We start from the raw sequence: 19,264 nt of genomic DNA on the forward strand, positions 1-19,264 counted from the left end.
CCTGAGCCAAAGTTGGACGCTTAACTGGCTGAGCCACCCAGGTGCCCAACCTTATCTGAGTTTTTAACTCAGATCTGAATTAAAATTTATTGAAGAAAGATACAGTGATAAAAGCAAATTTTCTATCATTTATTAATCATATATAATTTACATGAATCTTTAAGGACATTGTGTAATGTTTCCACTTTATGCTTTAAACAATTACAAACATTTGGCATAAAATAATGTCATATCAATGTAACAAGTTTGAAAAGTAGGAAATGAGAATCTGAAGTCTGCCTCCTAACAATGATCGTTAACACTCCAAACGAATGGATCATAGATTTCTCTCTCAAAATTCTAAGTTGTTTTTGTTTTTTATGAAAATTCTAAAAGACTTTAACATGCAAATGATGTATATATATATATATATATAACATTCAGAATAACTAGTTTTCATGCTTACACTGAACTCAACGTAAGGCAAAAGCCCATAATTGTACTGATTCTTTGGCTCAGTGTGTTCAAAAAGCAAAGCAATGTGGTAAGCCTCATGAAAACAATCCTTTGTGTTTGCCAGCTTCAGATTGCTAATATGGTTGCAATAAAATTGAACCATCCAACTCTGATATACGCAGCTTTGATTAGCAGAACAGTTGGTTTTCTGAATGCGAGAGACAGGGATGAATCTGTTTCTCTAATTGTCCTCATAGTTCAGAAAATGAGAAAGAAGCATGTTTGTTTTAGTAAAATATCATTCTGCCTCCTGGAATGACCACATCTGATTAGGAGAATAGTATACCAATCAGATTCTGTCACATGAAACACCATGTCTTTGACATCTCTGATATTGCCACAAACTAATAAAGCAATTGAAAGAGCTGTAGTGTTGAAATTATCCGTGTCACAAATATTGGTCTCCCTTCTTAATTGCTCAAGAGAAACAAGCCTTTGGTAACTTTAGTTATTGTATACTATAATACAAAACAAATTACCAATAACCATTCCTGAACTAACTAATACACGGCCAGACATTGTTCCCATAGCAGTTTGATGTGGTTTTTTTCTTTTATTCCTATAATTCTCTTTGATATTCTACCTCTTTTGACATCAGTAGGTAAATCTACAGAAATCCTTGTTCTTGAATTTTCATCTCAGGAAATTCCCATTCTTGCTCTCTTTTATAAAAATAACCACTCCAGCAAATAAAATATCTCCAAATAAAAATAAGTCATGGTTGCTTGATGACTACCACACAGGCACCCGCTCTCCCGATATTCAAAGAAGCCATCTGTTGAAAAAGATGAAATACAATTTAAGACAATTTTTACTGTCATAGAAAAGTATACAAATTGTAATATATTTAAAACATTCATATGTGTTAAGATCATAAATACATGTGCTTCTATTTTCCCAATTCAGCCACAAGTAGTAAAATAAAAATGGAAACAATGAAAATGGCATTTACAAAAGAGAAATAATTTGCATATTGAAATTGTTAAGACTTGCAATCATTTACAGAATTATTAATACAAGTAATAAGATATTTAATGATTTTTAAATCATAAAGACATAAAGATGCTATAGAAATGTTTCGAGCAAAGGTTTATTTCTGGGCTTGCATGGACACATTTCTGATGATATTTCATAGTGGTATCTTGGAGTATATTTCCGATGAAATAGCTATTACACTTATTGAAATAATTTTGAAGTTATTTCCCCAGATAGTATAGGGAATTAAATGTGTTATTCATTCATTCTAAACAGAGACATACGATGAAGTAACTTCAATATTTTGTCATAAATAGGCCATAATTACAATTGCTATAGTGCTTATTAAAAAATTCTACCTTATGATAGTCATTGAAATGAGAATTGAGATGTTTTTAATAATCCCAAATATGAAATTGGCTAGAAATATATTAAAAACAATAATTTTTACACTTTGTAATGAAAATTTATTCCATAGAGGTAAGTCAAGAGTTGAGTAATTTGAGCATTTTGATATGAAAGATTTTCATTACAGTTTTCTAAGAAAATTTATGCACATAAAAATATCAGAGTAGGCTAGAAATGACAGGATATTATTCCTAACTGAAAAGAAAGTGAATAAAGTATAAGAAATAAAACAGATAAGAGAAAAATAACCTCAGATCACATACATTATCTTATTGATTGAGAAAAGACATGGTTTCACTCTTTAAATATGAAAATTACCACCTTATCCACAGTTCTTTTAAATGTACTTACCTGCCATTTCTTTGCAGAGTTAAGACAGATAGACACACACACACACACACACACACACACACACAGAGCAACTCCCCATATGATACTTTATTATTCCTTTCATTTGTAGTAAGAATAATTTTTATAGATCACCATATCATCTTTATAATCCTATCATGTATTGTTATTTTTGTGACAGTTATGTGAATGGAATGTCAGGGGACAATATATAAGTCAATGCATACAAACTGAAGTGTATCTGACTCCAAAATGCACACACTTTCCATTGACCCTCCTTTTTAAGTATTGTTTCACATCAGAATCGTCTAAGGAACTTATACAAAGTACATTTGCTCATGCTCTACCACTCAATAGGAAGGAGATAAATATGGGGTAGGAGTATTTTTGAAAACTTTCCCAAATACCCTCCAATGTTCATTCAATACTGAGAAATCCTGTGCATAGTTTCTAGAAAAAGTGTAGAGTGAATAATTTCACTTTATAGCCATCTACTCTACATCTCTGTACCTGCATTAGTGTGTTTATAAAAATGAATCTCTGTACTTTTTTCCAAAAATGTGCTATTCCTCCTGTGATTCCTGTGTCAGTTAATGACACCACTCTCAGGTTACTCAAGATAGAAACCTAGGGTACATCCATGACCTTTAGTTTTACCTCATCAACCCTACCTCTGAATAATCATCAAGTCCTATATCTCTCCATCTAACATAATTATATCCATTCCTATCAGTTCACATTACAATTTTACTTTGAATGTGAAGTATTGTAGACTATGCCACTCTGGCATATTGATTACTTTGAATTAAAGGTATTTCAGAGATGACTGGTACAGAAGGGACTTGCTGATGCTCCTTGGTCTCACTGAAGGCAGGAGATAAATCTCCTATGTAAAACGTAACTTTCCTGTACCCCGATGGTAGAAAGCATCCTTATCACCAAAGTTAGGGAATTTAGAGCCAAGGACGCTGTATAAGTAAACCTTCTTCCTTCTTTAGCAATTTGCTACCATAAGCTCAAATCCCTTGTCTTGTCAGTTGATCACAAATTTATCATTTTGTTGAAAAGGAATAAAGCTTTCTGCTTTGGCCACATCTCTGATTTTCATATTTTCATGGGGTTCCCCTACATACAAAATTAAAATTTTATCCCATTCATCTATCTTATATTAATTTAACTATTAGACCAACCAAATAACCTAGAAGGAGTAAGGAAAAGGTTTCTACCCCTACAGTGTAGATTGGGTAAAATATCCTCCTAACAGATTTCTCTGACTAATCTTGCTTTTTCCTGTTTTTCACATCTTATCAAGTGCATTTATTTTGAAACAGAATTATGATTCTTTACTTTCCCTGCTTAAAATTCATTAACTCCCATTCAGCCTTATATCGAAGTCAAGATTCTAAAAACATGACTTCTGGCCCTGCATCATATAGACTCTCTTTATGTCTCCAAACTCCTCGCTTACCACTTAACTTTTGGCCAGTACAACATGTTACGTGTTCTTCCTGCAATTTTTTTCAAATTCTTGTTTTTTTTTAAATATTTTTATTTATTTCAAGGAGAGAGAGAGACAGAGTGAGCAGGGGAGAGTCAGAGAGAGAGGGAGACACAGACTCCGAATCAGGCTCCAGGCTCTGAGCTGACAGTCAGCACAGAGCCCAACGCGGGGCTCGAACCCACGAACCGCGAGATCATGCCCTAAGTGAAAGTCGGACGCTTAACTGACTAAGCCACCCAGGCGCCCCTCAAATTCTTGTCCTCAAACCAAACCATTCCCATATTACAACATCCAAACCATTCTGATATTTTTATCTGGTTAACTATTACCCACATGTCAGGCTTCATTCTACATGCTATTTCCTGAAGGAAGATTTCCCACCCAACACAGTTAAGTTCTATCATAGATCTAAATATTTCCCTTACCACAGAATCTATCTTGCTATTTTGAGCATGTCATGTATTCTACATAATTACATTTTAAATACTTAAGAGAGCTTTTGTCCTTTTCTCCCTTGTTCTACCTTCATCTTATTAAATATATATATTACCTCTTTCTCTAACTTCATCTTATTTAATATAAATATATATTAAAATACATATATTACATGTGCTTGCTATGCTCTCCCTCGAGGGTTGCACCATCATCCCTAGAATGAAAACCTAAAAAGGTTGGCGACAGAACCAATTGGAAAAAAACAAACAAACACCTGAGAATGTAGATATTTCACCAGGCTCCCCTCTCTACAGTAGCCCCTCTTGAAGGGGGAATATCTTCCAACACCCTTAGAGGATGACTGAAACCATGGATAGGACCAAACATGTTCTCTACTGTGTCTTCCTCTGACAAGGTTTAATTAACAAATAAATACTATAAGAGATGAACAATAATAGCTAATAATAAAATAGAACAATTATAACAATATACTGTAATAATAGAATTAGGCTACACCTAACCTTCTGACAATACTTCCCTAATCTTCTGATAATACTTCAGGAAGAGGGTCACCTGCTCCCAAACTACAGTAGACCACTGTTAACTGAAGCCAGGAAAAGGAAAAGTACAGATAAGGGGATACTACCATATATCTATTGTGTGCAAATAAACTAAACTCATACACAGCAGAACAAACTGAGTTGCTACAATAGTAGTCAACTAATTTTGTTAAGAAATATCCACATTGAATGCAAACTGGTGCAGCCCCTCTGGGAAACAGTGTGGAGGTTCCTNGAAAAAAAATAAAAATGATAACAAAAATATATCCACATTGTCTTTTACACCATGCCAGCAATTATGATAGTCTTTGGGGAGATGATAGTAAATCACACAGTATCTTTCTTTACAGCTACAGGTGGATGTAACATAATAGTACTATGTCAATGACCAAGACAACACATGAAAGAGTGTTTTTACCCAGACCAGGGAAAATGGAATAAAGTTCTTTTTTTATGCCTTCAGGCATACATAATTTTTTCAAATAAAATACAAGAAATAAAGCCAGTATTAAGTGACAATTCAAATTTATTAAAACTCATACACACATATACAAGTATCCATGCATTCTCAGTAAAACTATCTAAGACATGAAGCTGGAAATTGCTCCCTAATCTATTAACGTTATTTATAATTAGCTAGCTTAGGAAGTGTTCCAAATACACATTCTTGGATATTTTAATATAGTTTATTTACTCTAATGCTCAGTCATTTGAGGATCCCAAAGATAAAGAGGATAAGCTACTGCTTTTCTCTGTTTATGGGATAAATGGAGTAAAACAGGCATTATCTAGCACATACGGGATTTTTTTCCCCCAGGGACCTAGAATCCTGAAAATTTTAAAAGTGATTTTGTGTGGGTCTGCTATCTTAAAAATATAAATAGTAAAAATATATAGACAAAATCTCAGAGTAATTTAAATGCTTTGAAATTAATGTTTATTGTACTTAAACAAAGTTATTATAAAACATTTTTGTAAAGCTGTTACAAAACATTTAAATACCACCTTCCTGTTTGTAAGCTATTATATGATCCAAAAAAAAGCACAATAAAATGCAGATGAGGGAAAATGGTCTTCAGGAGACTTTTACCTATTATTACTACATAGATTATTTTGACTTCAGTTTTATAAAAATGATAAGCAAAATGGCTAATTATTATAAAATTGTAATGAAGAGTACATTCTATCATTGTTATGCCCATAAATTTCCTTTATTTAATGTTCATTTGTGAAAGTGGCACGTTTTAAATGTATATCATTGAATTGGTACATTTCCTTAGCAAAACAACAATCATTAATCCATGCAGTGTTTCCTTTGTAAACACTAGGTACTTAGAAGGAGGATTGGTTAAAATATATCCTCTAAAATCTTAGTGCAGTAATTACAAAGTTCTTTTATATTGGCTGCTCTTTGGATAAGAAATGATTCTAATCTTACAATTAAGGTAAAATACAGAAAATCACATGATTTAGTACTCCAAATACTTTCAATTCTTTCCTTCATTCTGACTTCTTTTTTCCTTCTTAGCCAAATTCATCTATCTCCTTTGAAATCAAAGGGTTTTCTCTTAGGGAAGGGTAAGATTAATAAGGCAGTACCTTAGTCTGGACATTCGGAATTTAGTTTTATACGTCACACTCAGCCTATCTCAATAGTCTGGTTGAACATGTATCACCAAAACTGGAACAATCAAGGAAATTATGTATCTTTAAAAAGTAAGTATCTTTAAAAGAAACTTACTTCAACCAGTGTTCAATACTTGAGATAAACTTTATTCAATTTCTGTGACCCCTCCCCTCTAATAAAAATAGAACCCTCCATCCACTGAGGAATATTAGGAGATGAGGTTCTTATTCTGCTTCAACTAAATAAGGCTTTGGAATCTCATTATATCCATTGATGGAAATGGTTTATTTGTTTATTGGAATGATATCTTGCTTCTAGGTTTCTGATAAAGGGGAGGAATAATAGTAATACTGAGAGATTTGGAAAAGAAATAAATAAAATACAAGGACACAAGTCTAAGAATATATCTATTCCCTCTATTAAAAATGAGATCATAGTAGCTATACAGAATAAGGGGTTTTCTGTTATAATTTGATTGCACTGCCCTCATTTTCCCCAGCACCCACACACACAACACAAATCCTCTAGCTATGTGACCAGACTGGGAGCTGCCTTATTCTAGCATGATCCTGAGTCTCTAACTACAGTATACTGTATATCAAGAGATAACACCTCACTTAAGATGAGCTAATTATTTTACTCCATCTTTCTGACTAAAGTGATTGTCTGGGAGTGAGCACTTTCTACATAAGAGATCATTTAGAACCCTTTGCTGTTTGTTTATTTGTTTATTTTGAATTAAACACAGGTGCTTTGTTTTTGTTTTCTGTTAATGGCTGTGAAGATTACTACTTGGAATTTCTAGCAGCTCTATTCCATAGTAAATGCTCTCTGCAGTCAGTAACAGTCAGTCTAATAAAGATAGTAAAGCAGAAATGGAAGGCAGAGACTTGACTTCCATAGCTTTCCGTCTTCTTATTCCAGTAATCTCTAAAACTGAATATGCTAAAGGTAGTATTTTGTGAACCAATATATTCCACTTTGATTTTTTTTGTTTCAGCTAATTGAAATTCAGTTCCTGTCCCTTGTTATTACCTATAATAAAGTGGAAATCCCATTGCAGCATGAATGTCACCTTTAAATATTAATTTTATTATATTATAAAATACATAAGAGAAGAGTACACAAAAACACGTAATTTATTGAACTTTTTACAAAATGATCATGGCAATGAGCAAAATCAATCACTTTGGGTTCAAGGAAATTTGGAACAAAGTAAAGGAAGTAAATCTTGTACTTGAAGTGCATTATGCTGGCAACACTCTTACCTGTGTCCACTCATTTGTTTGTGGATCATAGGATTCCATAGTATTGAGGTATGTCTGCCCATCATAGCCACCAACGGCATATAATCTGTCACCAAGGAGACAGACTCCAACAGCATCTCTGGGCATACTCAGAGGAGCCACCATGGTCCATGTGTCTGTTTTGGGATCATATCTAAAATGTAAGGAAAATAGGACATAGCATAATCACATTCACCTTTGAGTATATGAATGAAACTCTTTCAAAAGCACACCATGAAAAAAACTGCATTTTTTCTAAAAGCTCGATCATTTGAGCAGATGATCAAGAGTTAATATTCACAATGCCTGGCTTTCTAAACTTTAAAGTATTTAAAAAATATACCTAGACTCTTAGTTGGATGCATAGTCACTTAGGAAAATATGAGCATCATGATTTCTTTCCACAAGGAAGTCAGATATGTAAACCACTGTTTTCCACTGTGGAATGAGGTTCTGTAAAACAAACATAAGTGAAGTGCTATGGTAATGAAACAGAAGTAATGTTTAAAATCTGGGAAAATTATGGAATTCCCCACAGTTAAAGCCTCCTTTAAATCAGGTCTGAAAGCGTAGCCTAAATTTGCTAGAAAGAAAAGGAGAACTGAAGTGTTCATGAAAATGCATGGCCACCTTTGAGGAAAGCAGGGGTGAAGGGTAGCTAAGTTCAGGGACATAACAAGGAACAGAGTGCCTGAAAGGGTGGGTTTTGATCCGCTAATGCATTGTGTGTTGGATAGAAAAGCATTCTGTGTTCTAGTAAGAAAACTTGGGGAAAATAATTACCACATGAACAGAACTGTGCTTTAGTGGCATTATTTGGGATTCACTGTAAGGGAGAGATTGGTAAATCAAGACACTGAAGTGGAGGGTCGGGGGGGCAAGCTGTTATTACTGAATTTAAACCAAAAATAATTTAATTTCCAGCAAGTCTGATTTCCATACATTACATATGAATATTCTGTATTTTGAGTGGCAAAAGCCTGAAGAAATCTTTGGTGAATGGACTTTACTTCATTTAAGAATGACCGATTATACCACTTCTTTGCCTTTAACCTGCACCTGCAAGGTCAGATACAGAAATGAAAACACTAGTACAAGCCCAGCAGAGTAAATATAAAAGAAGACAGGGTCAAGGTGGTTTTTTTTTTTAACAGACACAGCAAATATATTTTTAGTTTGTACTTCTACTCAAATCTTGTGTTTCACCAACTGAAACTTTCAACCCACAGACTCCAAAACAAACAAACACAGACAAGCAAGAAAACAAAACAAAACAAAACAAAACAAAAACCCACTACAGGTTATTGAAAACAAAGAAGGTTGTTACAAAAGAAAAGGCTGACAAGTCCCCAAGGATCTGAAATTATATTTCTCTGTATGCATATTATCCAAGATATTACATGCCTTTACACGCCATAGTTGGAAAGGTTGTGACAGCCAAGATAATCTACATGAAATGAGAGACAAGTTGAATGCCTCCAAAACTAGGACCACCATGAACCATATGCTACTAGCAAATTAAAATATGATTTTATGCTGTAGTTAATAAATTCAAAACATCATAAATAAACACAAAGATAGACACACATAAACACTTAAGCTATAGCATCAAAATCTTTTAAGTCAAAATCATGAACATTTTGAAATATGAAAGGTACTTTAAAAATAAGGACAAAAGAGAAGGGGAGGAGGAAAAAGAGTAGGAAAAGAAGGAGGAAAAGAAAGAGAAGACACTTCAAGAAATCAAATAGTAGAATCCAGAAAGTGGAACATTTTATAGGCTAACTGACTCAATTTTCCAACAAGTCAGTAACAAAACAGACAAAACCCCCAGTTATAAGGAATAATTAGGAAAAAGTATCTATTCTAAATAAATTTGACTTAAACATAACAAAAAAATGAGTGGACCTTATTTGGATTCCCATTCAAATAGACCAACTATTAAAAGATGTTTGAGACATGTTGAAAATTTTAATATACTGTGGGAATTAGATTTTAGCAAGGAATTAAAATTTAAGTTCTTAGCATTGATAATAGCATTCTTGTTATGTTAAAAAAAAAAAGTCCTAATCATTTTTGGTTGTTTGTTTCAAGATGAAATCAGAAATATTTTGAGCTAAAATGATGTTTGAGAATTTGTTTGAAATACTAATAAAAGAGTGAAGGGGAAAGGCTCAAACAAGAATGACACATTGGTGATAGTTGTTGAAGCTGGGTAATGAGTACAGGAAAGTTTACAATATTGTCTAGGTTTTTTTTTGTGTGTTTGTTTCTTTGTCAGGAAAGATCTGTACTAAAAATAACCTTAGAAGTAAGAATGTATAATACAGTTTAATTTCAGTGAAAAGTGAACATTCTTTACACTTTATTTATTCTTCAGTAAAACCCAGGCTGTTTTCTGTCACAATCACTTCACTTAAATAGCTTTTTCTGAAGTCATATTTTATTCCTCATTTAATTGCTATTCAGCTCTATAGAATTTTTTTTCAACTATTGTCTGCGAAGCAGACTTTGTCACTTGGCAAAAAGGCAGAAGAACTGAGAAAATAAGCAATGATGTGTGAAGCAATAATAAATTAATTTCTGAAAACTTATGAAATTTCAAGTGAAACTCAAATATTGAACAATTCTCAAATACTCACATTTCAGGGGAAAATAAGAAAATGCTAATATGCCCTATATTTAGGTACACATTTAGAAATAACATTCTACATTTAGAAATAGGTGACACTTTTATATAATTATATGTGTATAAAATATATATATAGTTTTACAAAATTCCTAAAGGGAACTTTATAAATTTAATGCATTCTGGAAAATCCAGACTTTTGAATTAGATGTACCTGTCTTCAGTACTATGTAACATACTTTTTTTTGTAATAACAAACTTTTGATTCATATCTGGCAATGGTGAAAATTTAAATTTACATGTTGCAACCCAAAAATGAAACCTAATCCAAACAATAACAATCCAATTCCTTTCCACCCATACACATACACTCTCCTAGATATTTGGAAGTAAATACACAAATACAATATTACCTACTAGTGGTTATTTTGGTTTCCTCATAAATGACTCTAAATTGATTTTTCTATATTCAGAACTCAATAGATTTACCTTTCAGAATAGTGATATTCTAAATTGTAACCCCTTAAAATGAAATAAACAGACTTTTTTACTTTAGGAGAGGATCCACAGTTGTATAATCATTTCTCAAACAATTATTAACAGTGAACTCTGTCATTGTTGGGGGCGGGGGTTCACTCAGTTTTCAATAAGTTCCAAAATTTTTTTTCTGGTTGCCTGTGTACTTTTTTAAAAGAGAAAAAGGTGGAGTGGGGAAGGGGTTGATGGTCTTTTTGTATTTTGGCTGTCGGCCTTTCCTACATCTCACCTTGGCCTTTGTTGTCAGAGGGTGAGCTCTGTATCAGGATCAGGGACTCTATTAAACTTTACAGACCTCAGGCAAGAGAAGCGCCAGTGTGTAGGGGCTAAAATTGGCTATAAAATGAAAACTTGCTGAAGGCATATGAGAGTCACAGAACAAAGCTAGTGTCTCAACAAAAATTTCCAATGAAGCTTTTGAGGTACCATTAGTTTTTAAGCCTTTTTTTTTTTTACATTACTTTAGAATAAAAATTGATCTTAAAATATTTAAAGAGAAACTGTTTTTAAGTATAAAAGTGTTACCTTGGTTACAAATAAAATTAAGAATACTCATTTTTGTAAACTTGTACAGGCAATATTCAACTAGAAAGCAAATTAAATAACATAGAAGAGATTTGTAGCCAGGTTTGTTTGCCTGTAAAACAAGATAAACCAAATAAGTAAACAGAGAAATATGAAAAGATGAGATCCACACTATGAAAATAGATAAACAGCTCTGAAAGAGTGGTTTTAGATTTCTAGGAAATGAATTATACAGTCTAAAGTTGAATTTTCATAAATTATTTGAATTAAGCAATCAAGCATGACAATAATGCTGGTCAAAAATAAATAATTTGATTTTTCCTGTAAAGAAAACGAATACCTACCAGGCCTCATGAGAGTATCAAAACAGATGTACCTTGACTTCAGAAATGTTTTCATGAGGGGAATGGAAAATAAACTAATTTTAATAAAATTAATTTTTAAAAACTTCAGAATAACTATAAAAATGTTCCTATAAATATCCTTGTTCAGACATTTTCATCATATGCATATTTAATGGGTATTTAGGAATAGAATTTGTGGGTCAAAGAAGATGTGCATTTTGAAATGTGGTAGATATTGCCAATTGGTAAGATAGAGTCTGGGCAATTTACGGTCTCACCATGAGTGTCATGAGATTTTCAGTTGTTCTACATCTTCTTCAACATGTGGTCTTAGCTATTTTCATTTTAGCTTTTCTAGTAGGTCCTGGTATGACATTGGGATTTTGGTTTGCATTTCCCTGATGACTCCAAGCATTTTTCCCAATAGTCATTTTTTTCAGGACCTCTTGTTCCAATCTTCTGCTGATTTTTTTTTCCTAATGTTTTTAAAAGTTCTTTTGAAAATGATTTCTAGAATTTATTTATGTATTGGCAACAAAGCCTTTGTTGGTTATATGCTTTGCAAATATTTGTCCCACTCCCTGGGGTAAATTTTTACTCTTCATTCTCTCTTTTGAGGAATGTCGTGGTTTTTTTTTTTTCACTTTAAAATTTTTTCTTTTTAAGTAATCTCTACACCCAACATGAGCCTTGAATTCATGACCTCAAGGTCGAGAGTTGCATGCTCTGCTAACTGAGTCAACCAGGCTCCCCTGATGAAAGATAGTTTAACAGTAATATTTGTCTTTGCAAATGACTCTTTTCAGATCTAGTTTAAGTAATCTTTCACTTGCCTATAATTGTAAAGATTGTCCCTTCTGTTATATTCTAAAAGCTTTGTTTCATATTTACATTTAAAATCCACCTTGAAGTGATTTTTGGTATGATGTGAGAGAGGAGATAACACTAATTTTTTTCCATAGGAGATGTATTTTTTTACCTTTGCCATAAATCAAATTCCTTATATGTGTGATTCTATTTCTGAACACAAATCACTTTCACTTGTCTACTCATTTGTACTAGGGCACTGTCAAAATGTCTTCAAGTAACTTTATTAGTTGTAACATCTGGTACTTCTTCAAAGTTTTCGTGAGATTTGGGGTCCTTTCATTTTAATTTAAATTATAGAGTCAACTTTTCAATGTTACATCCACAATCACACTCAACAGATATTTACAATTTAAATAAGGATTGCAATGAATCCATAAATCAATTTAGAATACAATTCTTCTCTTCCATGAACATGGCATTTCCCTCATTTATTTAAGATTTTTAAAACTTTTCTCAATATTTTATTTTCTGTTTAGAGATCTAAATATCTACTGTGAGATTTATTGCTAGGCATTTTTTTTTAAACTTTTTGATGGCATTTGTTTATTTATTTATTTATTTAAAGATTTTATTTTTAACTAATTTCTATATTCAACATGAAGTTTGAACTTACAACCCTAAGATCAAGAGTCACATACTCTACTGACTGAGCCAGCCAGATACCCCTAATGGCAACTTTTTATACATTTATTTTGTTATTATTGCTTGCATGTAGAAATGTAATTAATTTCATATATTGACTGAGTATATAGCAACCTTATGAATCCACTTTTTAAATCAAATAGTTTCTAATTACACTGTGATTAGATTATCAGTAGATATTTACCATGTGACCTTGAATAATGGCAGTTTTGTTTACTCCTTTCTAATTACTAATTTTCTTTCCCTTTATTGCTTTATTACTTGGTACTCTATCAAATGTTGAGTAAAAGTGGTATTAACAGTCATTTATTCCCTAATGAAAATCCCAAAACATTTCAATATTTGACTACTTTTTTATTAATTTCTCTTCAAAGTTTGGTGAAAGTTTTTATTATGGTAAGTATGGGATTTTATCATTTTTGCATTTACTCAGATGTTTATTTATGATTTATTGATTTACATTCATTAGTTGTTCAATGCTGAACCAACCTTGTATTTATGAAATAAATGCAAATTGGTTGAGATAATGTTATCATTTTTATTCACATCTAGGTTTGATCTGTTAATATTTCTTTAGGACATCTGTATCTATGCTCATGAGTTTAGCCATCTTTTCTACTTGTCAGCTTGCTTTTTCCTTACATAGTTTATATGTTTTTATTTTTCTATAAATTTATTCATTTCAGCTAAAGTTTCAAATAAGAGCATAAGTATTCAAATAGTCTCTTTTTATAGTCACATAATAGTGATTCCCACTCATTCATTTCCTTTATTTTTTAAGTTTATTTATCATTTTGAGATAGAGGTGCAAGGTGCAGAGAGAGAAAGGGAGAGAGAATCCCAAGAGGGCTCCATGGAGCCCAACACGGGGTTTGATTTCATGAACCGTGAGATCATGACCTAAGTCAAAACCAAAACCAAGAGTCAGACATTTAACTGACTGAGCCACACAGAGGCCCCTATTCATTTCTGATATAGGTAATTTTTCTCTCCTTCTCCTTCACAATCTACCAACTAGCTTACAAATTTTTTGCAAATATTTTTAGAGAAATAACTTAGGCTTCTTTTTAATCCTCTCAATTTCATGTTTGCTTTATGTTTTATTAATATATTTCCATCACTATTTCACTTCTATTTAGGTAGTGTTTTAGTCCAATTTTTATAACTTGAGATTGAAGTTTAAATCTTTGCTTTTCAGCTCCTTTAACTTGTTAAGTACATGCACTTAAGTCAATAAATTTCTTAAGAATTTCATTAGAAATGCTAAAACTTAGTACCCCATGTTACATTCACGGGAGTGGCTTAGTCTTTTGGCAATTTATGATACATGTGGAATTCTCTTTATGTGAACTTTCCTGTTAATTCAAATAGTCTTGCCTAAATTGCATGGTTCCTTAAAGGGTTTTATTGTGTGGTATAAACAGAATTCAATGATGTACATTTCTAGTAAGATCTTGATGAGAGTCTGGGAAAATTAGGAAACTCCTTCTTCTTCTTCTTCTTTTTTTTTTTTTTTTAGGTTTATTTAGTTTTGAGAGAGACAGAGTATGAACANTCTGAGAAAATTAGGGAACTCCTTCTTCTTCTTCTTCTTTTTTTTTTTTTTAAGTTTATTTAGTTTTGAGAGAGACAGAGTGTGAACACGGGTAGGGCAGAGAGAGGGAGAATATTAAACAGGACCTGCACTGTCAGCCCAGAACTGGACGTGGGGCTCAAAATCATGAACAGTGAGATCATGACTTGAGTCAAAATCAAGAGCCAGAGATGCTCAACTAACTGAGCTACCCAGGTGCCTCAAGACCTCTTTTAATGATAGTGCGACTCTGTACCTTTATTTTTTATAGAAATACGAAGTCAAGTGTGAAGCATTTGGAAAAACCTGTACTGAAAGGAATATTTTTTAAAGGAATTTCTTTAGTTACATCCCACAAAATCTGATATATATTTTCATTATCATTCAGTAGAAATTATTTTCTAATTTGAGTCAGTGCAGAGCTTGGTTGGGATTCTCTTTCTCCCTCTCTCTGCCCTTCCCCCATATGCTTGCTATCTCTCTCTTTCCCTCTCTCTCTCCCTCTTTCTTTCTCTCTCTCTCTCCCAGGATTAACTAACTAACTTAATTAATTAATTAAAAAAACTTCAGTGTGCTTTAAATATCAGGCTGCAACCATCCAAGACAAAACTTTTTAGTTCAAATCCAGTCTCAACTTACAAATTATTCTCTGATCAGTATAGATTCTTCAACACAAGATCTTCCACACATTCTCTAAGGACACGTTCTCTGTTTTGATTTCATTGCAACTGTACCATTACTTAGGGCCCATGTGAGGTAAGATGGGTTTGAAGTGAGTATCCATTTCAACACCAGGGCAGAGAGGGAAAAGTAAGCACAATGTTAGGAGGGAAAAAAATCATTACCAATGTTGTTTGCGTGTTCCCAGCTCTCACATTGATTATGTGCTTAATCTTCACTTTTACAATAGACTTTTAAAAAGTATTTCTTGATATTCTTCCAGTCATTCTTGGTACTTCTCTTAAATACATAATGGGAACAGAAACATTGGGAAAGAAGATGGGGTAACTAAATTTCATTTCCCCCTTTCAACATTCCCTGTGTACTTATACAAAAATGTTTTAAAAAGTTAATTTGATTCCAATTTATTTCACTGCTCTATGAAGGCATGTGAAAAATCCTATTTTGACCTAGATCATATTTATTGCATCCTCTCTTCAGGGCATGAGGACAAGATAAGAGAATTGCTGACAGAATTAGGGGAAGCAAGAATAAGCCACACAGCTATTTGATACCGTAGATGTAGTTTCCTCAGAAGAGCTTCACAAAGTATTTAAATTATTGTCAGTCAACAGAATATGGAACATACCCAAGAGATCTGAACATTGGTTAAAACTCGCTTTTAAAATAAATACCTAGGGGCACATGGGTGGCTCAGTAGATGAAATGACAGACTCTTGATTTTGGTTCAGGTCATGATCTCACAGTCATGAGATCAAGCCCCACATCAGGCTCCGGGCTGAGCCCGGAGCCTACTTGGGATTCTCTCTCTACCTCTTGCCCTCTGCTCCTCCCCCACTTGAGCTGGGTGGAGCTCACTTGCACTAGCTCTCTCAAAATGAATGAATGAATGAATGAATAAATCTACCCTTTGTATGTATATACATACATACCCTTGGTATGTATATACCTTTTAACAGTTCAGAACTAAGGAGCAATTTATTATGTAATCACTTAATCTACTAATATAATAGGTAACTGTTATTAGCAGTGCGAGTCCAAACTGTGTATTAAATAGCTTCTCTCAACATGAAAATGGATATGGCACCTTGACACCAGGGTTAATATCCTTACATCTGTATAGGACATGGGGTTTCATCTATGCATGAACACCCACCTTTGTCCAGAATTGTTCTCTTCCTTCCTTTAAAGCACGCAGATGAATTACTATTATGCCAGCATTCCAGGCAGGACATCCAAGGACAACAGATTATTCTGTTAATCCCTGTCCTTAGCTGACCACTTCAAAGATAACACTCACTTCATAAGCCATTGAGGCAAATATCTAATCACATATCAAAATTAGTTTAGCTGTGGTGTTAGTTAATAGTTGTTACGTGCACTTGTAAAGCAGGTTCCCCACATACTTAGGCTATCAGAATTTCCAAGTTTTATATAAGTCTACAAGAAATTTGAACATAATTTGTTATCAAAGAAATAGCAAAGATTATGTGTGCACAATAATAGAAAAATAACATTAACAGCACACTAGTTAGTCTTTTTATGCTACACTCATTTTGCTAGTGTTAACAGTAAGCTCTTAGGAAGAAGAAGAAGAAATCTTACTAAAAAGTTCAAAACCCCCATCAAACATTTTAACTTTAAACAGTTCGAGCAGAAATTGTAGAAAATATAGGATCTCACATATGTCAAAATATGAGTTAGTATGTTAATATGCTACACATAGGCCTAGTTAAGTGCTTACAATTTAAATAAAAATTTTCTTGATCATCTGTTTTTGCTGTTGAGAACTGCTACAATTCTTGGATTACATTCAAACCAAAATGTTGAAATAAGAAGATAAAGGAAAGAAAGCAAAATTCTATTCTTACCTTATATATTGATGTGTATGATAACTTAAAAATTGTTTAATTAAATTAATAATGTGTTTATCCCTATATCTGACAGCAAATCTTAACTTTCATTATTTCCTTTGAACAACTTTGAACAAAAATTTTATATTTATTGTAAATAACATAAAAATTTTATAGATGCTTATTTTTAATAGTATTTGGATTAGACATAAATATCTAACTTTCAATAAATGTATGAAAAGTTGCTTAATATTATAGTCCCTATCAAAAATTTTGTCTATAAAACAAATGCCTAAAATATATGTACATAAATCACTGATACTTAGTCTATAATGATGGAAATGGGAGTTCACACAAAAATAGAAATATAAACAAAAATGTATTTATCTCTTTCTATCAGTCCATCCATATATCCACCCATCCTTCCATGCATCCCTATCTTTCTATTCATCTATATACTTTACTATTTACAGTATATCTCCCTTGTTAGAAATTTGAGGGATGTGGACCTCGCTATGTTGAAAAATTGATTTAAAATACTTTTTCAGCATATTGTCGATAATGGATACAAAGGAAAACTCCCTTGTGCTTTCAGGTCAAATCTGCATTATGAAAAGATCTCTCTGGCTACAAAATGGAGAAAAAATTGGAAGAAGAATGAGTGAACATTACAAAGGCATATTTAAGAGGCTCCTATTACCTTGATATCCTTCTCTTGCAGCCATTATAACTGGGATGCAGATTGGAGGGCAAAGGTGGTCCTCATCTATTATTAGCCAGCAGTGCAACTGATGCCTTTGAGCATATTTTCGGATTCATTGCCTGGTTTCCTGTTTTATTTGTGATCTTCAAGTTCTAATTATTTATTTGCCTCTTTTTTTCGAGTAAGTTTTAAGCTTTATTTAGCACAGTGAAAACATATCCAAAACAATATGTGTAGAATAAAAAAAATAGATAGATACATGTGCTTTGTCTTATGGATTGTACCTTCTGGGCAATTCTGCTAGAGCTTACTGCATCTTTTGGACATCAATTTTGTCCACTAGCATGCTCTTACTAGAGTAAAGCTTGGCTGCAAAATTGGTTTTCACTGTTCCATCAACTATTCTAAACTCTCTGTTCTTATTGAGTCCTTGCCTTCTCTCTTGCTCTGATTTGAAATGCCAGCATTCATTGTGTTCAAGACAGCCTGACTCTTCACAACTTTTGATGTCTTATATAACTGTACTTTAGCATCACTATTATATAATACCTTTATGATTTCATAAGAACTCATTGTCATATAGTAAAATTTGTTCCTTCTATCAATCTATGATACATAGCATTGTACACTACTACTTGTTACTCCTAATGGTTGTTTTCCTATGATTATATACTTAAAACCAGTCTTTACATTATATGTGTAAAATAATCCTACAGAATACTATTATGTATCTTGATTTATTGATGATTTACATGTGAAATAATCACTATATAATATATGTTATAGAAACTACAAAAATGCTATTAATATGACACATAATATGAGCTGGGATAAGAATCATGATAATAATGTGTGCTTCTGCATTACTTAAGCTACTCATCCCCACTATATTCCTATAACTTAAAATAGCTACGCTTAGGGGCGCCTGGGTGGCTTAGTCGGTTGAGCGTCCAACTTTCGCTTCGGTCATGACCTCGCGGTTCGTGGGTTCGAGCCCCGTGTCGGGCTATGTGCTGGCTGCCAGCTCAGAGCCTGGAGCCTGTTTCAAAGTCTGTGACTCCCTCTCTCTCTGACCCTCCCCTGCTCACGCTGTCTCTCTCTCTCTCCTAGAAATAAATAAAAAAATAAAAAAAATAAAAATAAAAAAATAGCTACGCTTACTTAAGTTTAATTTTGCATCATAAATGTATTTCTAGACTACAATATTTATGCCTCTGTTCACAACATTTCAATACATGACACAGCAAAGTTAGAAAAGAATAATGAAATATC

The 19,264-nt window shown here is 33.0% G+C and overlaps 1 protein-coding gene across 2 annotated transcripts in view; it reads right to left on the bottom strand.

The window, feature by feature from the left end:
* Positions 1 to 420: 420 nt before the first annotated feature.
* KLHL1 (kelch like family member 1) overlaps positions 421 to 19,264 on the bottom strand; it is a 355,540-nt gene continuing 336,696 nt past the window's right edge. For both annotated transcript variants that reach the window (XM_077767989.1, XM_077767988.1), the window contains 2 exons: positions 7,618 to 7,789; positions 421 to 1,270 (listed from right to left, as the gene is read on the bottom strand). In XM_077767989.1, the coding sequence (XP_077624115.1) occupies positions 1,211 to 1,270; positions 7,618 to 7,789 (232 nt within the window). In that variant the 3' untranslated portion in view covers positions 421 to 1,210. The remainder of the gene's footprint in view (positions 1,271 to 7,617; positions 7,790 to 19,264) is intronic.

Source organism: Crocuta crocuta, unplaced genomic scaffold, assembly GCF_008692635.1.
Source record: "Crocuta crocuta isolate KB4526 unplaced genomic scaffold, BGI_CrCroc_1.0 scaffold115, whole genome shotgun sequence".
NCBI lineage: Eukaryota > Metazoa > Chordata > Mammalia > Carnivora > Hyaenidae > Crocuta > Crocuta crocuta.